General features: G+C 45.5%; 1 protein-coding gene across 2 annotated transcripts in view; it reads right to left on the bottom strand.

Annotated features, from left to right (window-relative positions):
* The window catches only part of PCSK5 (proprotein convertase subtilisin/kexin type 5), a 445,686-nt gene that overhangs the window by 384,236 nt on the left and 38,974 nt on the right, over positions 1-22,476 (bottom strand). For both annotated transcript variants that reach the window (XM_049633868.1, XM_049633861.1), the window contains exon 2: positions 21,256-21,360. In XM_049633868.1, the coding sequence (XP_049489825.1) occupies positions 21,256-21,360 (105 nt within the window). The remainder of the gene's footprint in view (positions 1-21,255; positions 21,361-22,476) is intronic.

The raw sequence follows: 22,476 nt of genomic DNA, 5'->3' as shown, positions 1-22,476 counted from the left end.
AGATATTCCAGATTCCCCTTTGCTCAGTGTTCCTCGTGTTGTGGGCATAGTTCTACCAGAGGCCTCACTGCATCGTGCGGTCACCGAGCTTCTGGGTCTGCCCCCCCGACGGCTAACTCCCTGCGGGCAAGACTCCAAAGTAGAGGTGGAGTGTTGGCTGGATGAACGAGTGAACGAATGCACTGCTTTCACATTTACAACACGTCCTTTGCATAAGTTAAATTAACCCTCACACTCCCATGAGTCCTTCTTCTTATCATGTCCGTTTTATTATACAGAAGGAAACGTTTGCTCGCAGAGCTGAGGCGGGACTGGGTCAAAGCCTGACTTTATTCTGGGCCTCCTTCAGGAGGTCGGTGTGACCCAGGCATCACAGAAAGCAGAGTGGGCTTACCCCAATGTCGACCTCAGACTCGCCGCTGACGATGGGCTGCTTTTCACAATCTTCTTGAATGTACAAGGCAGTTTTCAATCTCAAGACAAAATTACCTAAGAGAAACGGTCATGCCATACGACCACCAGCGAGCGATTGTTACTCTGGATGTGTACGATTGTTTCTAATAAGAGGCCAGATTATTAAAACAGAGATATTCTCTCTCTCCTTGCCTAATAGAAAATGTTAGTATCAATATTACCGTGTATTTCAATATGGTGTTTTAAATGCAAAAAAAAAAAAAAAAATGAGATTTGTAAAAGTTAGAACGAGAAAACCAAAAGGCTAGACAGGTTAGAACCTCGGAGGCAGAGATCCACAAGACAGCTAATTAGCAGAATTCTAGAACCTACCGGAGCCACCATTTCCGCCTTCCACAGGGAGACGCAGGACTGTTTCTCGGGAGACGGTGGCCCAAACCCTAACACTCTATTCTTGTAGGAAGATAGGAGGAAGGGTCTTTCTTTCTCCCAGGGGACAGTTTCTGGTCCTTTGGTACATCCACAAGTCATCCAGTGTGGGAAATTTAAGCTAGAGTCGCTAATTTGTTATTGTAACAACACTCCCTGGTGTTTATACAGCACGTTCCGTTCTGTGACCTCCAAGAATGTTCCGATCCTTTCCACTAAAACGGATGGCGAAACTAAGACACAGAAGACCACCAACACGGTCACCCTGGGGAGCCAAGAGCAGAAGCCACATCCCTTATCCCTCGGCCCACATCCTTCTGCCAGGACTGCCAAGATATGGCGTCCAACAAGACACAATAACCAGAAAAGGAAGGTGGCCCTCACTTAGCACGGGAGCTCGCATCTCGGAAAAGGCGGGGATCTAGAAAACCGCACGACACCCACACTCAACGTGACTTACAACCCGAGAAACAGGCCGAGGGCGAGTCTGCGGACAGCAGCCACTGGGGAAGATGCCAGTGGCTCGTGGGGTCCTCCCAGGAATTTCCCTGCCCCGAGTCTAAGTTGTCACCCCTAATATTGTATCCCCTAAGCTTCAATTTCTGCCAAATTGCAAACCCTCTGGGGAGAAATAATACTTAAGCCATTATTGGCCTGTTGCAACTTCTTGTGAATTACGGCTCTGAGAGTCCGTCTTGAGAATCACTGAGGAAGGGCATGCGAGCACGCGGAGAAGAGAAAGATGTACAGATACAGGAGGGCGGGAAGACCAACGAGAGGCAGGCCACCAAGAAAAAAAAAACCAACAACAACACCGCCTCTATGTTGTAATCCGGCCCAAGTTCCAAGATACTTTGTTTTCCTTCCTAACTGATCTCCAGACAGCAGTGCTTTCCAGCCAGACTCCCAATATTTTTATGCAGTTTGTACCTTAAGTTATGCAAGGCTCTTTCTATGGATCTCTGAGGTTTCACAGACGGTAAGCTTGAGTCACTCTGTTACGTCCCTGAGTCTAGAATTATTTCAAGGAAACCTCTGAAGGATATTGACGTATTTTCAAATGAGTGATGAGATGTTGAAAGGCCACCCAGAGTGCGGACGGCGCCGGAAGATGATCCAGGAAGTGACCAGAGACACATGGGCTTCGGGACGTACCTGGAACATGGTCTGGACTGCTTGCCTCGGTCACTAGTTTCCCGCCCGGGGCGGCAGGCAGCTTCCCTAAGCCCACGGCTCCTCTCTGACTTCTCCGGAAAGCGAGGGCAATGACACCCACAGCCCCACAGCTCTCAGGAGGATGAAAGTAGGTAAGACGGTGGGGAACTTATGAAAAGGGCCGAGCCAGGTTAAAAGGAAAGGGTTCACGCTGAGAATCACTAAGTAAGCCAAGGCCGGCACCGTATGTTAACCAGGAGGAACACGCACAGACGTCCTTGATCATACTGCGATCGACGATGACTATTTTGTAAATGCAGTTGTACTCCCTCCTTATCCACGGTTTTGCTTTCCCCGGTTTCAGTTACCTGCCGGTCACCTGCAGTCACCTGTGGTCCGGGAGCCGATGATCCTCCTTCGGACACAAGGTCAGCAGTGGCCTGATGCGACATCACAGTGCCTACGTCCTTCACCTCCTTCCTCTCATCACGTAGGCCTCTTATCATCTCACGTCAACACAAGAAGGGTGAGTGTGGTACAACAAGATATTTGGAGAGAGACAGAGACCACATTCATACATTTTTTATCATCATATATCGCTAGAATGGTCCTATGTTATTATGAGTTATCGTTAATCTCTTCCTACACCTAATTTATAAGTTAAACTTTATCATGGGTGTGTATGTAGAAGAAGAAAGAGTAAATGTAGGGTTTGATACAATCTTCAGTTTCAGGCATCCCCTGGGGGTCCTGGAACATAGTCCCAGTGGATAAGAGGAGATAACTGTGCAAAAATGTGTTTGCAGATATAGGCAGCCATTGGTATGAATGACTGAAGAGTTAGAGGCAACACAGTGTAGTGCTTAAAGAAGGTATAGACTAGGGGCGCCTGGGTGGCTCAGTCGGTTAAGCGTCCGACTTTGGCTCAGGTCATGATTTCATGGTCTGTGGGTCCAAGCCCTTGCGTTGGGCTCTGTGCTGACAGCTCAGAGCCTGGAGCCTGCTTCGGATTCTGTGTCTCCCTCTCTCTCTCTGCCCCTCCCCTGTTCATGCCCTGTCTCTCTCTGTCTCTCAAAAATGAATAAATGTCGGGGCGCCTGGGTGGCTCAGTCGGTTGAGCGTCCGACATCAGCTCAGGCCATGATCGCGCAGTTCGTGAGTTCGAGCCCCGCATCGGGCTCCATGCTGACAGCTCAGAGCCTGGAGCCTGCTTCAGATTCTGTGCCTCCCTCTCTCTGCCCCTTCCCCGCTCATGCTCTCTCTCAAAAATGAATAAACGTTAAAAAAAAATTAAGAAAAAAAATAAAATAAATGAATGAATAAATGAATGTTAAATAAAAGAAGAAGAAGGTATAGACTGAAAGCTTTGGCTACTTAATAACTATGCCTCCAGCAAATTGCTCAACCTCTCCAGGTCTTTGTCTTCTCATCTGTAAAATGGGTAGACTAATAATGGCACCTAACTCTTACGGCTGTCGGAGCATCAGATGATTTGAGTTAGCGCATGCATTCTCAACAAGAGGGATATCATCTCAGAGGGTGAAAAAAACCTGAGACATTATAATGGCCTGTGGGCCCCCTAACGCTCAACCTTGCCCGACACAAACTTATTCCCTAGTATTTAATTGTTCTCATTATGGAGAAATTAAATGTAATTCAAATTCAACTTAACTTAGCTCATTTACATTAAATTAAAAATCTTTCCTTAGCGGGGCAATAATGAAATAAAAGTTGAGAAACACGGAGTTAGTCTATGTAAGGCACTTATAACAGGGCCTGACACATAATAAGTATGCAAGAGTATTTATTATGATGATTTTTATTCTGATGTTTAGTAGACACAGTGGTATCCCGGCTCCAATTAAATGTTATAGTTGAATTAGTTGGAAGCTACAGTTTGAAACGACAGTTTACGTGTTTTAGACTGTTTAAAATGAAATCATTGAAAATGACTTTACAGTATGTGTGTTGAAGAAGGGGCTTTAAAGATGGAGAGAAGGGAAGCTGATTTTTCAGCCATGCCTGAGAGTTCCAGCCTAGATAATGTCAGTCGTTCTTAATTGCTGCTTTTTACCCGCCTACTTTTTATCTCTGGAAAGAAAAGCACATGCAGGAGAAAGTGTGGGGCAGGGAAAAAAGGGAAAAACAGTAGAGGCTTTGGCCAAGTGGCTGGTCCCTCTGAGTCTGCTCCCTGGAAACAAATGCCCCTTTCTCAAAGGTTTGTCAAGATCATCAAGTGACAATGCTCAGGAATTGCGTCACGCAGAGCTCGGCATATCGTAGGAGCTTGATAAATACTAGTTCTTCCTTCCAATTATGTATTTTGAATTGGCCTTAGGATGCAGCCGATATTTAGTGTAGAACTTAAAACATATTTGGAAGGAAGATGTCTGCGGTGAGAAGGAAGGAAGGGAAGGTGGAAAGAAGAAAAGAAGGGAGGAGAGAAGGAGGGAGGGAGGGATGAGAGGGGCACATGGGTGGCTCAGTCGTTTGACTCTTGACTTCAGCAAAGGTCACGATGAGACTGTAAGTGCGAGCCCCACATCAGGTTCTGCGCTGACAGTGGAGAGCTGGCTTGAGATCCTCTCTCTCTTCCTCCGTCTCTCTCAAAATAAATAAATAAACTTAAAAAAAAAGAAGAAAGGAAGGTAGGAGAGAAGGAAGGGGGGGGAGGAAGGAAGGAAAGAAGGAAGGAAGGAAGGAAGGAAGGAAAGAAGGAAGGAAAGAAGGAAGGAAGGAAGGAAGGAAGAAGGTAGGAAGGAAGGAAGGAAAGAAGGAAGGAAGGAAGGAAGGAAGGAATTTCATAGTTCTGATAGAATGTGCAAATAGACACCATTTCAAAGATGTGTAGGCAACCGCTACTGGGCAAAGTGGGCTTTCTCATAATTTTCCTTTCTCCCCAAAGTGCTGTACAAAACTGGTCTTCTGTCAAGAAAGCCCTAGAACAAAACAGGAGGGCAGCTTTGGGGGCCACGCTCCCCATGAGCTGGCTTGATTTGGCCGTCGCACGCTTCCAAGGGGTATGCGTGTATTCCCCTTTGGTTTTCCTGAGCACTAAATCCTCTTGATGCATGCAGCCAAACTCCCACTTAACTCTCGTTAATAGTGACGTTTTGGAGAGCCAAGCATTTTAAGTGTAACAAATTGCCATTGTAACCGCTGCAATTATGAGTAAATTTGATCATGAAAGAAGCCAAGGCACTGTAACGCAATAACTTTGTAACAAAGCTATCGTTCTAATAAGGATAAAGCACCACAATGTTTTCCCCGCATGCTTCATCAGCTTCCTTGAATGCTAGAAGTGGGGGAGGGTGACGTTCAAGGAGGCGCTCCCCCTCCCTCCCGGGATGCCCGTTACCCAGCGTGTGTGCTTATAAATTCATAAGCAATGTCAAGGTTTACAAACCCCAAGACACATTCTTGACGGTAGTTGAGTGCTGGGGTGACGGATGAACCTAATCTGGACCATGATGTACATATAAAGAGGAATGCTTCCCCGATGATGATCCCAGAACCTGCGCGCCATACTCTTACAGGGGAGGAAAGAAAACACGCCTATTTCTAGAAACGAAATACCGGGTGTGTTGCAAAAGCACGCGGTTTTCCAAGTTTCCGTGTACCGTTTAGCCACACAATTGCCAACTACCCACGGATTCAGATGGTCTATGATGTCATTCTACTACGAGCTGAAGTTTAGCAGCTTCATACCTTCCAGTGCAATGTTGAATACAAAGTTTTCGGTAACACCCGTCTCCTCCTCGACTCCTGGCTTAAAGCGGGGAGGGAAGCTGACCACCCCACAGGGCTTTACTGAAGCTCCCAAGCAAAATTCTATCTCCACCCTTAACTCTTACCATAGTGATGCCACCACATCTTTTTTCTTTTATTAAGGTCTGATTATTCTTTACAGGTTCCAAAGTACGGGGATTTGACAGATCCTTCATACGTTTCTGGTGAATACACGGATGAATGAATGAATGAAGCAAATACTTTTTTTTTTTTTTTTTTGCTATCTCCAACTCTATTATAAACGGGCGCGCACGCGCTCACGCACGTAAATAAAACTACCAAATTGTTTCTGCTTTCACAGAAAATGCAAGAAGCAAGAAGAGACAAGCAGGTTTCATCCCAGTAGGCACCTGGCAGCGGCTTCTCACAGTTGGCAGCGAGTTTCTGGCCAAAACAAAAGCACGATCCTATGGTGAAATGCATTCTCTTGTCACACTCTCAGCTAACTAAACCCTGCATCAACCTGATTTACTGTTAAGCAACCTGACCTGGTGTAACCTCTGCCACATAGCAACCTGTCGAAATATTTATCGACGGTTGTTAATGCTTCTTGGAGCCCTCCACCACCCCCCCCCACATCCCTTTTCCCCAATCTCGCTTTTCATGCTTCCTCACCATCAAACCTTCACCTTCGGTGCTCGGAACATAAGGGTGGAGGATACCATACTTGCTCCGGAGATGAAACTGGAAAATCAAAATATTTGTCCTGGCCAGCAAAGTAAAATACACCAAACCCACTTCCAAAAAAAAAAAAAAAAAAAAAAAAAATCACCCACGAGACAGACATTTTAAACTGGGAAATTCAAAGAGTTAATGATGTATTTTTCAGGTTCCCAAAGTCAAAATGTGCAACGTAATGTAACGCGTACTGACAAGCTGAATCTACAAACTGCAAATTGCACAGGAGTGAGATCACTCAATCCCCCCCCCCCCCAAGTCATACAATTCGTACTTCCGGCAACCCCTTGATTGGGCACTTGTCTTGTGTCAGGTTCGGGTAGTGGATGGAGAACGGACAAGTCCCAAAACCTGCGTAGTGCAAATCTACCTCACTGCACGCTTAGAGACATATTCCATTCAGTTGATCGTAGCTTTATGCATAATCACCAGAACCTGGTGTAACCCAAATGTCCTTCAACTGGGAAATGGACACGGAAACTGATATACCAACACAACAGAATACTACTCAGCAATAAAATGGAATGAACCACGGACACAACCACCTGGATGAAATCTCAAATGCATTTTGCTAAAGAGAAAAGTATCCGGATGCAAAAAAGCTACATGTTACATTATGTCTCTCATATGACCTTCTAGAAAAGGCAAAACTATCAGGGGCAGAAATCAGGTCAGTGGTTCTCAGAGCTCGGGGCAGGGGGTGACACTAAAGGAACCCAAGAGAATTTCCGATGGTGAGGCATTTTTGTTGTTCTAGATTTTGACTGGCATAGCTGTATAAGTGTGGCAAAACTCACACAACTGCCCCCTATAAAAAACAGATTTTACTCTTTGCAAAGTGCAGCTTAATTGAAAATAAAATTCCTTCAAAACGAATTCACGGTTGGGGAAAAGAAGTCAGACAGCGGTTGTCTCCCCCCAACTGGAAAGGGGCTTGAGCGAAACTTGTGGGGTAATGGCAACAATCTGTACCTTGCAAGGGACCCAGGTTACGCACCTGTATGCATTGGTTTACTACCTGTGAGTTTCCCTGCATGCAAATTGTATATTCAAAAAAGCTGAAGATAAATAGATTAATGACATGCCCCACCTGAAATATTTAGGAGGACTAGGCGGACATCTGCAATGTACTTCCAGATGCATCGAAAACTCAGGTGGATTGATGGACAGATAAAGACGGACAGGTGCAGAGACGTGTGACGCAGAAGTATGTTAATGGTAGAATCCAGATACTAACTACAGTGGTGTTCACTTGGGGCTCTCTAATGTTGTTGTATGCTTGAGAACTATTGTAATAAAATAGGACAAGAATCACTTCTAAAGAACGAAAATACATATGCAATATAATGAGGATTTTCCAGGATTCAACAACTACATATTCCACCAACTCTTGAAAAGATGCGAGCTATCGTTTTTCCTATGACTATCCTTTTGCCATCAGAGAACATATTATTCAGATTCAAATCCTGTAAATTAAGCTACCGATGCACAGCTGTGCCTGTCACTTCACAGGGTTTGTTCAACTACAAACTTGAATTAGACACACAAGGCTGAGCCTGGGCTCTCTTATCCGCTGATGATAGGAGAAAACCGACCCTTACAGAATCCTAAGTCCCCGCCACCGAACTAACTCGCGACGCAGGAGCTGGTGCAGAGGGAAAAACTGTCTATCATTTCATTCCCAAAGATGTAATCCCAGCGCTCCCCAAGGTCTGAGCTACAGAGTCATAAAACTGTAAAAGGCCAACTTACTTACTGGTGATTCATCTTGTTATCTTCATTTAGGCGCACACGGGGAGCCTTTGCCCTCTCGGGGTAATTTGGCATTCTCAGATTCCATGCCAGGCTGGACTCCTGACCCTGTTCCTATCAGTTAATTCCAAATGCTGGTTAGAACTTAGGGCTCTGAAGTTGGAACCTTCCCCTGTGTGTGTGTTGGGGGGGGGGGGCCCTGCTACAACTACACGGCTTTGAAATTTCCAAAATCTAGACATCTACAAATTGCATTGCTTTGCCTGCAGTCAGGCAACCTGAGATCTGATCAGAAGGATGATACTTTCATTTAAAAAGCCCTGTTGTGACAGCTCCCAGGTTAGCTGTAGTGACCCTCTACTAGCCCTGCTCTCTCTCTTTCTCTCTCTCTCTCGCTCTCTCTCGTAGAGGCTTATGGGTCAGTTATACAAAGCTCAGTCTCAAAGAAAATTGGCTTTGTCTCTTGGAATCAAGAAGAGTTTATGAGATGTTTCACAAGGGGCTGCAAGAGTTTGTCTTTCTACCAAACAACAACGAAGCAGTCATCGTCAGGCTGGGGTGGGGGTGGGGGAGGGAAGAACTTAAGGGCTGGATTACAGATACTATTCTAAGCTGGGAAACCCATCTAGATGCCCGGACATACTCTTGTCATGGGATACAAGGTTCCCCTGCTTTTCAAAAGTCTGCATTATACCACTTCGCTCTTGCAAAAGACCTAGGTTAGTACCTGTTTTTTGCTAACTGGAAGAAATCCAAAGAGTATTTTGGCTTTCATGAAAAAAAAAAACAACAAAGCAAAGCTGAAGCTCAGCTGTGATTTTGCAGTGAGCCATCACAAAGGTAGCGCACATCCCAAGCCGTGAGAACGGCACCGGCACGCTCCTTCCTGGGGAACGACACTCAGCAGCTGAACACTGAGCTGGCCGAACCACAGCTTTGAACTGTGTCTGTGAGCAACTGTGCTTGATCTCGATTGATTCTGTGCATCCACATGTCCTAAGGTATCAGAAAAGCCTACGAGAGCTTCTTTATGGGGTCTGGAAATGCTCAAATATTTATTTCCATATAAATTAACGGTCATTGGCTCTCTGCTTTATGCCATTTTGTTCCCAGGAGGCACCTTAGCTGTGCCTCACTGTGGGTACGGATGTCTCAGTGTGTCTTTTTCCCTAACTGTAATCTCAGAATGATTTAGGTATAAATTAGGGTTGCCAGACTTACTAAATCATAACACAAGGTACTCAGCTAAATTTGCATTTTAGGGAGACAACCATTTCTCTTAGCGTAAGTGTAGCCCATGCGATATTTGAGTCATGCTCCTATTAAAATGTGTTATTTTATCTGACAGCCCTAGGTATAAATATAAACTTGACATGAGTTAGTGAAAAGCTTTTAAAATACATTAAAAGATGCCTTCAAAAGTCTCAGCTTCAGGGGCACCTGGGTGGCTCAGTCCATCAAGCATCCAACTCCTGGTTTGGGCTCAAGTCATGATCTCACAGTTGGTGAGTTCAAGCCCCAAGTGGGGCTCTGGGCTGCCTGCACGGAGCCTGCTTGGGATTCTCTCTCTCTCTCTCTCTCTCTCTCTCTCTCTCTCTCTCTCTCTCTCTCTCCTTCTCTCTCTGCCCCTCCCCCTGCTCATGCTCTCTCTCTCTCTCTCTCTCAAAATAAACAAAAAGTCTCAGCTTTACATTGTTGCCAGCATATGTGTATAGACTGAAGCTGGAGACTAGGCCTTTGGCCTAGTAAACCTAGACTCCAGTTTTGCTAGATGGTAAGCTTCCTGAGGGCAATGACTACATCTGCTCTCTTATCTCTGATGGCTGGCCCAGCACCTCCTACACAAGAAAAATTTGAAACAATCTACAGGGAGACTGAACAGATGGGCGAAATCTGATTTCTCTCTCATGCTACATCATTCCTAGAAGACTTCAGTTTTCCCTGTGTTAAGGAATGACCGCATTTTTTCCCAATCCTTCAAGAATCTAGAACTTTGTCGTTTTCTCTCTGTGTATAGATGGGTTGAAAAGGGGTTTCCCGGGGCGCTTGGGTGACTCAGTCAGTTAAGTGTCCGAATCTTGATTTGGGCTCAGGTCATGATCTCACGGTTCATGAGTTTGAGCCCCACACGGGGCTTGGGATTCTCTCTCTCCCCCTCTCTCTCTGCCCCTTCCCTGCTGGTGCTCTCTCCCTCTCTCTCAAAATAAATAAATAAAATTAAAAAAAAAAAATGTTTAAAACAAAAAAAGAAAAGGGGTTTCCCACAGGTTCAAAGGGTAAGTCTGAAAAGCGTGTCTGTATCTTAAGACCCATTACTGAAACATTCCATCTACAGCAAAAGCTGCCCTTGAGCTTGGGCCGAGCAAATATGTCCTAAGGACTCAGTCTTGTGACTCCTCTGCTTGCTCTGCTGGTCTTTTACACTTTTTTTTTTTTTTTTTTTTTTTGGAACTTTTAAAAATTTGGTTCTCTCGTTGTTGTCATCTCAGAAGGTATCCCGTTTTCCAAAAATCAGAGAAAGTATTTAATTCTTAAAAGGACTTGTACTAAGCATGATGTCTTGCTGTGCGATACTCCCTTCTTCGGAACTTCATGAGCATCCGTAGTAAGTAGCATTCTCATCATCACGCTCTTGGATCAGTGAGAGACGTCAACTACGACAACAAAGAAGCAATGTTATTTGCTCCTTGTTTAGTAGGTGCGTCGCTGAATAGGTAACCCCAAGACTAACCAGGTTACTCTCAAGTCTAATTGCACATTCAGCCCTTTCAGGTAAAACGGTGCCTTGGAGGGCAGCTAAAAATGCTGAAGGGATATTCTAAGTATTGTGGAGAAATGGAGGAGAAAGTTTGGAAAGACACTGGAAAGAGATCAGAAAAAGGGCACGTGTGGTGGGCACTGTGGACCGGCGGTAAAATCACAAGCGACGCTGGTTCAAGATGGCGATTAATGGGTTGGAATGAACGTTAGAAAATAGCTCATCTGCTCCGTGATTTTATCAGTGAAATCAGCCCAAGGAGGAGTGGCATGCTAAGAGCAACCGTGAGCTCGTCGTGAAAGCTGAGACCAGGATCCAAATATCCCAATGCCTCTTTCAACTGATAACACAGTGTCTCTCCAACTGGTTGCTCCCCGCTGTCTGCCGCAGAGTGAGACAGTACCACGTACGCCTCCATAAAATGGTTTCAGTTCTGGCAAAATAAGAGAGACTTACAAACAACATGGTTTTTGATTCAGATCGGTAACAAAGAGGCAAGTAACACGTTAAGGCCAGTCGGTAGCCGGGAAGAGAAGGTTAAGAGTCTACTGTAGCAAGGGGGACGGGGGAAGGTCCCTCAAAGGAGGTGCCCTTTGCTTTGGTATGTCCAAGATGAGAAGATATCCATCACACAAAGACCAAAGGAAATACGTTCCAGGCAAAGGGAAAAAGAGTAAGAGTTGAGAGTTTTGAGAGGTAGGCCAACGTCGCCAACTGTGATAAGTAAAAAGGAGGCATTTCAAAAACTAGGTCAGGGAGGTAGGAAGAGACCAGATCGTGATAGCCTTTGAAGACCATTAAGAAAAAACTGGATTTTATTCCAAAGGCAACGGAAAGTCATTGAAATATTTGATCTATGTGTATCCTAAGAAACATACTTTCGGTGGAGAACGACTGTGGAGAACAGTAAGAATGAAAATCCAATTGCTGTGGTCCGGGTCAAAGATGATGGTGGAATTAACCAGACTGGTGGTGGTACATGAGAGGAAAGTCCACAGGTTTGCAGACTGCTCCATTTTTGGCTTGAGCAACTGGATAAATCATGGCGCCATTTATTAGGAAAGAAAGAGTTGAGGGCAATGGTGACACACAGGAATTAAAAGTATCATATGTGCCATACTAAGTTTTGGATACTTCCTAGACACCTAGTTGGAGATGTCAGGTAAAGGAGAGAAGGAGATATAAATGTGAAGCAAGGACACCAGCATAAAGGTGAGCCCTGGGCTCTCCAAAATACACAGATGAGCCGGAGCGGGTGTCATCGATGACAAAGACAGAAGGTGCACGAGAGGCAAGAAAAAACTGAGAGAATATGGTCTCAAGCCACTGAGAGCCATTTTTCCAGAGGAGCAAATAAATGACTGACCACTGTGTCAAGTGAAAGGTAGAGTCAGATGAGATCAGAGATGGATCCACAGGATTCGAAATAGCAAAGCATCGTTGATATCAACAAAAGCTGTTGCACTCTGGATAGTTTTTTTTAAAAATCGTATGGTATGGAAGGCAACTAATCAGAGCCATTTTTATGTGTTTGTGTATCCTTCCCAAACTACCCTGTGTGCGTGGAACTATATACATATACACATAGGTCCTTTCTTTGTGTTTGAACATTAAACATAAACGGGAACACATGTTCTATTTCTTTCTATACTGCTTTTTTAACTTTATGTATTATTCCGAAGAACTTTCCTCATCAGTATGTCTAGATTTGTAACACCATTTTATTAGCTACTCACTGCTTTGTTGCAAGGGTTTAACCTATGCTTTTGATCTTTTCCTACGTGTACAATTCATTATACCATGGTATACTCTATACTTCTCAAAGTACCAGCATGAACAATGTGGAGTCTTCACATGGAGGGGAGATCTGGACATAGGAGTTAAGAGATCACCCTACAGAGATCAAAGCTAAAACGAAAACTCAAAGATTCTTTCCGTTGCACCATATTGCCTCCTTTTATGTTCCAAGAATTGATTTCTGTTTGGCAGAACTGAGTACAAACACAAAATTCACAAGCACTTCGTAACAAATCAGGCCTTTTCAAGGGTGATGTTCTAATTAGATTCCTTATTTACTCTTGCATTCATTAAAATAAATGCAGGGATCAGTATGCTTGCTTTTCAAAGCCAGACAATTAACATGGCTTTGGGTTTCCTTGTCGTTGGCTGGCTTTTGTTTGTTGTTTGCTGTTTTCACTTACCCCTTAGGTTTGCTTACTTATTTCATCCCGACTTGCCCTGGGGTCCCAAAAATTCCCTTCTTAAGACCTGCTATAGACTAAACGTTTGTGCCTCCCCACCCCCCCAAATTCATACACTGAAGCCTCGGACATCCAATGGGATGCTATTAGGAAATGGGGCCTTTGGGAGATGATTAGGTCACAAGGGTGGAGCTCACATAAATGGCATTAGGGTCCTTATAAAGGAGACCCCAGAGATCTCCCTTGCCCCCTTTTGCCATGTGAGGGCACAACAGGAGGACAGCTGTCTATGAACTAAGAAATGAGCTCTCACCAGACACTGAATCTACTAACATGTTGACCTTGGACTTCCCAGCCTCCAGGACTGTAAGAAATAAATTTCTATTGTTTATAAGACACCCAGACTATGGTGTTCTGTTATATAGTGACCCAAATGGAGACAAGACCTATCTAGAAATTTAGAATGTTGTCATCACCCGACATTTTCTAGATCAAGCACCTACTTTTTTAGAATCTGATACCTTAGAAATACTACCCAAACTAAGAAAATAATAAAGATTTTTACATTTTGTATCCTTCCTGCAAGTGGCTGAAGTGACATGCGAAATCCGTATCAACCCTACCTTTCCCCATCAAATCTCTCTTTCTATTTTCACGTGGCCGTCACTTTTTTGGCCATTTGTTCTTTTCTTTGACTTGTCCTGTTTCCTTCAGCCTTCATTTCCCGTTAAGACTCTTCCCCCAGTGCAGTGACAGGTGTCGGTGGAAAAGTGGGCACAAGCGAAGTGGGCATGCGTGCTCCGTCCTGTCCTCGGCAGCCTTTGCTTCAGAACTTAAGCGACCTGAGCCTCTTCTCTGTGCCCGAAAGACACTCGTATTTCAATTTGGAGACTGAGACACAGAGAAAAATCACCTTTGAGCCGCTCAGCGGAGCACGACCAACCAGCACAAAGGCTGGCATTCAGGTGAGGGTAAGACCCCAGCAAAGTTGCGGAAAGCGTTGGAACCCGTCTTTCGTGCCTTCCTCCCTTTCTCCCGACACAGCCCACTCAAGGGGTCACGCACTGGGATGCCTCTCGGCTGCGTTTCCTTCGGTCCGCACAAATATTTTTAAGCTTTCCAATTATTTGCCAACATGCGAAATCGGGAAACATTACTCACGGGTTCTGTGGAACGGCTCCCTTACGCACAGCGGGGTTCTCCACTTCGCTGGTTGCCCAATTATCTTATATCTGGCCCATCTCACTCATTCTTCTGATCTGCACTCCCAGTGTAGGTATGTGAGTTTATAACCTTTCAAAATGAAGGACTGCCAAGGGCTCTCTAACAAAGACTTGGCCACCTTTCCAAAGTCGCTGAGCATTTTATTTTTGTTTTTTTAAATTCACTCCTGCCTATGAGGGATCTGGGTCGCGACCCAAACCTTCCCACCAAATAACCCGGCAGTGTACAATCTGATTCTCTGGTCTCTGACCATCCAGACATCTGGTAGACCTGACAACAAGACTGTAGGGAAGGGGCGGTGGAGAACACAGCGGAATCTACACATGCCTCCTTCCGTCCTCCCCATACTCCCAGCCATCCTGCCACCATAAATGTGCCAAAGGTTGCAAACTCGCGGCCGAAAGGCTTTTGCCAAGCGTATATGTGTTCTAGAGGGGTTTTTCAAAGACACGGAAACGCTACCCAAAACGAGACAGGACTTGACTCTAACGGCTGCACTTTGCAGCTGGAAAGGCGGCAAAAAAGGCAGTCTGGAAGAAGAGAGCCCCCAGTATGCCCCTTGAGTGCCACGTCCACGTCCTCCCTACACATCATCGGAAGCAAGCCCATGCTGCTTCCAGAAGCGCTCATTCTCGGGACACTCGGTAACTGTCGCTCACCGATGACACACTGAGAGGCATATGCGCGACCGTCACAGTGATGACAGCTGCCAAGAACACAAGGCCTCGGGTGCCTGCCCGAGAGAACACGGCCACTGTCATCCCACCTCAACACACCCAGGATCATCGCACACGGCTGGATGGGCACCAGCCCAGGAATGTTCAATTAGAAACCGGCACTTCACGAAAGAAAGTCAAACCATTAAGCTATTATCACGTTTAAAGGCAAAGAGCAGAAAATTAACCTGCCAAAGAAAAACAGTTCACAGGAGCGGCTGGAATGAGGGCAGGTGGGGCGAGAGGAAATGGAGCGTGGCCTGAACAGGAAGCACCTGAACTCAGGTGAAGCCAATTCCGCAGCCGCGTCAGGCCAAGTGCAGTCTTATTAGGAAAAAGGCGGAGCTGCGGTTCACAGCTGGGAGTCCGGGAAGATTGAGTTCAGACGCTTCTGAGCATGTATCTCTCACCAAACAAGGTTTCTTCACTTCCAAGGCTCTGCTAGTGATCGGATGCATGCGAACAGTTTAGAACTAGTCTGTCTCAGAGCTACGAAAAAGAGGTAACTAATGTGCTAGTTGTCTGGCTGGACCAATTAGAGATCAATCAGAAGCGGAGGCAAAATATTCCAAAGGGACAAGGTGAATCCATGGGGAAACGGGGTTTGACTGATACCCCGTTTGGATTGGGGATTTGTACAGCCCCTCAGGAACACCTCAGGACACTTACCCCATCACATGATCACACGTCTTTCCGTCTTGAGGCAAAAAGAGGAAAAACGCTAGTCATCTGAAAATCAAATCCTGGGCACAGGAGGTACCGACTGGGGTCAGGAAGGAACCCGAACTTCCCTGTCTTCTTTCCCAGGTCTGATTTCCTTCTGATCTTGCTAACCACATCCAAGCACCTCATTTCTCTCCTCCTTCCTTTCTCTATACCCCTTTATTGTCGTTGTACGATGCTTGAACACTCAGCCTGAAAACTCTCTTCGGAGGAAATGGCTTATGTATAAATGTAATGAATGGGCAATAGCTTTGTGAGCTAAAGGCTTGCACTTAATTCTGGCCCACATTTACAGAGGGACAATTACTGCTTCCAGAGAATAAGTAAGGGGCTTCAGATATTTAAAGAGCTGTTATGTAGAAGTCTGGAAGGCAAAAACATGGGTAGAAGTTACAAGCAAGCAGGTTATAACTCAACAAGTTAAATCTCTTCCATTATAGAAATGTTTCCTTTGTCCAGTACTGAACTCTGTCACTGGGCCTACTTAACAGGTCTGAAAAACTCCCTCTTAGGACGACACTGGAAGGTATGCCAGCATTGGTAGGAAAGAGAGAAGTCTAAATCTAAAGGTCCTACGATTCTGCAGTAAATAATATTATACGAACAGGTTTTTTTTATAATGAGATACACAGTCATACACATCCACGTGATTGGGCGGTTTGACAAACTTGAACTTTAGGAAGAAACTAGACAGGAGAGGTGCCTATCCCTTACCCCATAGCAGAAGGTGACCTTAGGGATCCCTGGGTGGCTCAGTGAGTTAAGTATCTGACTTCGGCTCAGGTCATGATCTCAGGGTTTGTGAGTTCGAGCCCTGCGTCGGGCTCTGTGCTGACAGCTCAGAGCCTGGATGCTTTGGATTCTGTGTCTCCCTCTCTCTCTGCCCCTCCCCCAACCCGCCCTCTCAAAAAAAAAAAAAAAAATTAAAATTTTTTTTTTTTTTAAAGAAGGTGATTCTATCCTAGATCTGGATAAAAACTGACCTGTAAACAGACTTGAACTCAGTAAAAGGAATGGAATAGGAAATTTAGGATTCTGGTTTTTCTGTTCTGGGTAAGAAGGAGGAGAAGGAAAAAAAAAAAAAAAATCCCGCCTCCGCCCCTGCCCGTGTCTGCATGGGCAACACAAAAGCTATAAAGAACTTCCATTCTGAAGCTCTCTACAGACGACAGCCTCCCTGACCAAATGCCAGAGGGCTGGCAAAGATTTCTAAACAGATTAATAAGAGGCTTCGGAGAATGTTAACTCAAAACCGTCGTTCCTGAAATTTAGCTGAGGTCTCTTGGAGAAAAGCTGGCCAGTCAGAAAGAAAGACACGGATAAGAGTGTCGTAAGAGTCAGTGATCCAACTGCTGTAATAATGTACCGACACTCTCTGCAAGACTGCCATTACCATACTAGGGATGCTGTCTTAGAAGTCTGTGAATCGCTGTCATTTAAAAAGCTAATCATGGGGCGCCTGGGTGGCGCAGTCGGTTAAGCGTCCGACTTCAGCCAGGTCACGATCTCACGGTCCGTGAGTTCGAGCCCCGCGTCAGGCTCTGGGCTGATGGCTCGGAGCCTGGAGCCTGTTTCCGATTCTGTGTCTCCCTCTCTCTCTGCCCCTCCCCCGTTCATGCTCTGTCTCTCTCTGTCCCAAAAATAAATTAAAAACGTTGAAAAAAAAAAAAATTAAAAAAAAAAAAATTAAAAAATAAAAAGCTAATCATAACATAATGTTAACACACGGAAACCAGGCTATTCTTGTTCCCTGGGCTCTTGCACCCCAACTGACCAGAGCGTTTTCTTAGCACCAGGAAGATCCTTCTTATAGTGTCACCATTTTTGCATTTCCTTCTTTAGAGCCCTCTAAATAAAAACAAAAGCGGGGGGGGGGGGGGGGGGTGGGGAACCGTACAATTTACTACAGGAAGCAAAAGCCAGGATGTGTTTACTGTGTGTATTTCCTGCAACTCACTGGTTCAGTTTCTCTCTCTGAAGATAACGGCAATCAGAAATGACGCACTGCCAATGTTTTCCAAGCCACTGACGTGGCCCCATCACCCGAATCACACACGTGCCTCCACTCTAGCACCCAAGCCGTCCACCATACACCCACCCAACGGCAAAGAAAAGAAGACCTTCCTAAGAAAGGAAGTCCCGCGGACACTAGGTTTATACTCCCAATGAGATCGGCTGTGAGTTGGCCACATAAAGTTAGCCAGCACACGGTGACACGGTCTCAAAGGATCTCCACACAAAACACTTATTCATCAGAAAGGGGAAACGAGTCATTTTAAAGTAGAGAAGACTGGGGGCTCAGGAGGGTGAGCATCCAACTTCAGCTCGGGTCATGATCTCATGGTTCATGGGTTCAAGCCCTGCGTCCGGCTCTGTGCTGACAGCTCAGGGCCTGGAGCCTACGTCAGATGTTGTGTGTGCGTAATTTGCAAAAAAAGCGCTAGCAGTTGAAAGAGGAAGAAAAAATAAAAAGAAGTCTGACACGGTATACAAAGAGGGTGTGGGAAAAACACAACCACACGTATTCTTGGCTCAGAACAGAGACAACTGGCAAAGCTTGTACGAAATCGCTAGATTGGATAATAACATTAAATGACTACTAATGTCCAGAGTTTGGCCAGAACGTGAACCGTTTGTACTTCCGGTTATAGTAGCCGAACGTCTTTGGTTTTAGTCAATACACAGTGAAGTATGTAGAGCGAAAGGTGCCTCGTGCTCGTGTGTGTAATCTGTTCCCAAATTTTCAGAAAAAAACTTCTAGATGCAGCTACGGACACACACCTACACGTGTGGGCGGGGGGGGGGGGGCGGGGTGTGTGTTGTGAGTGTGGACAGAGAGGAGAGAGAGAATACGATCAAATGGTAAAATGTAAAACGTAAACAACATTTGGGGGATGTGGGCAGCTTACACAGGGATTCTGCACAACGTTTTTGCGACTGCTCTAAGTAAAAAGTTTTTCAACATTACAAAATAGTAATAATGAGGGGCCTCTGGGTGGCCCAGTTGGTTAAGCATCCGACTCGTGATTTCAGCTCAGGTCATGATCTCACGGTTCATGGGACTGAGCCCTGCGTCGGGCTCCGTGCTGTCAGCACGGAGCCTGCTTGGGATTCTCTCTCCCTCTCTCTCTCTCTGCCCCTCCCCTGCTCATGCTCTCTCTGTCTCAAAATAAATAAACTTTAAAACAATAATAATAATAATAATAACGACCCATGTTGGCCTGAGCTCTTCAAGGAGGGAGCTGGAACAGGAGAAATAATGTAGCACACGTCCCTCACACCTGCTCCCCCATCCCCCATGCTGAACAGCACCGTAATGTGCTGAGTTTCCCTGAAGGCGACTGTGGAGGCCTGCGGTGAGTTCTCCTAGGGCACAACTACATCTCCAAATCCCCAGAGCCTGACCCAGGGCCTGCCATATACTAGAGGCTCAAGAAATGGCCAATGAATGAATGAACGATCTGTAAGAAATATCTGCAAGAAACTGTAGACAGCCCCCAATTTGAGGCACCCCACGGGCCCAGTTGGTAGGATTGCGGCCTCTCGTATAAACAGCTGGGTGGGAACGAGGGCAGGAGGCGTCAGAATAAAGAGTTAGGTATGGTTCTCCCAAAGGGTGTTCTTTTTATTGAGGAGGAAGGGGAATTGAGCACGTCCCCGAGAGCTGGCCTGAGATGGCCCTACCCCTTTGGTCTCAGTGAAGAAGGGCATACATTCCGGGTGTGATGTGGGCCGGCATCCAAGGTCTCTATCAGATCCCGCGTGAGCTATCCGATGCACTGAGATAAGAGGAAAGGAAGACCAAGATTTCCCAAGATAACACTAGAGTCTGAAACAACTCCACATTCAGTAAACCCTTCATTATGAACACAATGCCTCGTTACATTCTGTTCTTACCTCCCAACCCAACTCGTATTTGGTTTCTCAAATTCACACTGACTACACACATGAGCTACGAAATTGGAATCATTTTAATTACTGAAGTTCAAGAAAGCTTCAAGAAAGTTGGTTAGCAGATGAAAAACGTGACTCTGCTTCAAAAATTTAGCTAATTCAAGAACGTCCCGACAGACTGCTTTTCCAGTGACGTTCAATTCTGAGTGGAGATGAAGGGGGGGGGGGGGGGCAAAAAAAATTACAACCCTCAGGCCACCGGACTGCAAGTCTTAGGAGCTGTTCCTATAACCCAAAACTGGGTTACAGAAAATTGGGACCTACAAGAAATGTGCTTCCTCGAATCACCGAGATGCAATTTCGTGATCACGGACGCCGGGTGATACTATTCCAGAAACAAATTAAACAAGGCGAACCATGGCACCTGGCAGAGGGCAGGACTTCCAGTGGCAAACACGATTTGCATATTAATTCAAATAAGGACTTCTTGCTCTAATAAGGGATGCAATTTTCGCAGAATCTCTAGGCGAGACCTGCTACTGCTCACGTGTAGGGACTTGTTCGCCAATTTATTTGAAAATGAGCTCATGTGGCAAAACATAACGGGGGAAGGAAACCTTCCTAATCAATACAAAGTCACCAGTGAGCCCACAGAGGACCCAGGGCAGGCTGGTACAGCTGCTCTCTCCTCTGCTTTTCGCCTGCCACGTCTGGGGGGCCAAGTAGCTCCCTCTCGGAGTCAAGGCCTTTCTGTAACTTAATAAGGATGGGTATGTAACGCACCCCGAGTTTCAGCGGCCAGTGACTACTTTGCTCCTAACATCCTTCAGCTTCCTACCTCCCAGTGCAGAACCATCCCACCTCTCTAGAATGGAGTGGGAAAACGTGGACGTATCACACCTCCTTCTACGTACTTGCAAGGGGTATGTTGTCTGTATAACCCAAAAGGGCATAGACTAAAGACAACGCGCAAGAAAGACGCCTGACGAGCCCTCCCTCGAGGGCAGGAGCCGGCTTCTATCCCTTCCATGTTCAGTGTCCTTCCTGTCCCAGACACCGGGTGGCCAATGGCACGGCTCTATCAATGCCAGCTGAAATTGTGAGGACCCATGGCGACCTGAGGCCTGACCTACGGATTCTGTTAGAGACCCCGCTATGGAGTCCGCATAGGACCCCAGATCTATGTGCGACTTGTTACGATGGTGTGGAATTTTTATTCTTTCAGTACTTCTGAATCGATCCGTATCTCCTCCCACCACACTCCTCCCTTCTCCGGGAGGACCCAGCCTTATGATCCCCCTGGGCTGTTGTACCAGTGGTTTACGGCAACGGCATATTCCGGGGCAAATCAAGCCATCGTCTATGTTTGTCTGAAGAGGAAGCCAAGACAGTGGACCAAAGGACAGTATGGCACCTCCTGAAATTTGAACCTTCACGCTGGTCATCAGTTCCCAGTGTGATATTACCAATGAAAAATGCAGAAGCTTTGCCTCTTGGTCCCCACCCAACTGGTTCTTCTTACCTTTGGTTCCATTGAAATGAAACTGTGGGTTCCTCTGCTCGAGAGAACTGACCTTTTAATCGTCCTGCTATGATAGAAATGGTAATAGTCCTTCAGGGCTCCGATCTGCAAAGACAGGGGGGGAAGAACAAAAAGGAGTTAATGGAGTTCAAGGGAGTCTGCTGTTTTCCTGTTTTTCATTACAATAAGAACACAAAACAAAAAAGAAAAAAAGGCCCATAAATTATGCAGTTGTCTGCTATGCTTAAATGTTACTTGAACCTTGGTGATCACTTTTCAAAAGAAGGACATGTGATATGAAATGGAGTGTCCTTGAGGCAGGGACTGCGGAACTAAAGATTATAATGGGGCAGCTTAGCCTCTCTGTATCTCCCTTTTAATGTTTAATTTATATGCAGCATTTTAAGTAATTCTATATCCATTTATATCCAAATGTGGGAAAGAGAAAAAAAAAATCAAATAGCTATCTGGTTATAAAAACACATTGCGTTCTGTTTGCTGCGAGAAATGTACAATGAGGGACCTTGTTAGATTATTTATATCATCAATTTGAAACAAGTCCTGAGCAGTTGGTCATTCACAGAGAAAACACCACTTGGTTTGTTTCGCGACTTAAGTAGACAGTATAAATACATAGCAGTTATTCATTTACTGCAAAGCTCAAAGTCGGATGGCAGTCTCTAAAACAAGACAAAGATCACAGACCCTACCTATCGACTAAGCATCCCGGGCAAAAAAACAGTTTGGTCTACGTTATCTGAGTCCCTTCTTTAACAAATTCATCTTCCCGTTTGTGTACCCTCTGTTCAGTTAAAAAGTTAGGTCTGTTCAGGATAGCTCTGAAAACGAGTCACTGTCCACTTGAGGCAAACAAACAAAATCCCAGGCAGTCATAGTCTCTCAGCAGATTATAAGATACGGATCACATACGTGGAAATTGAACAATACACCAAACGAAGACAGAAGACTTTGGCTCTCATTCCGGCTGACACAGCTCAGAAGTGGTTTCTTGGCTAAATCCCATGTACTCGCTGTGTTTCCATTTCCATTCTTATAAAACTTGAGGTTGGACTAGTTAATTTCTAAGACCACCGCAGCTCTCCAATTCCATTCTTTGATACTGACCCCCTCCCCACCTTTTTCCCCCCCCCCTTTGGGTAATTACATCCAATGGCTACTTCTCCAGAAGACCATGGCTCTGCCCTAAAAGAATGACCATCA

Source organism: Panthera uncia, chromosome D4, assembly GCF_023721935.1.
Source record: "Panthera uncia isolate 11264 chromosome D4, Puncia_PCG_1.0, whole genome shotgun sequence".
Lineage (NCBI taxonomy): Eukaryota > Metazoa > Chordata > Mammalia > Carnivora > Felidae > Panthera > Panthera uncia.
This window is presented reverse-complemented; position numbering and strand designations above follow the sequence as displayed.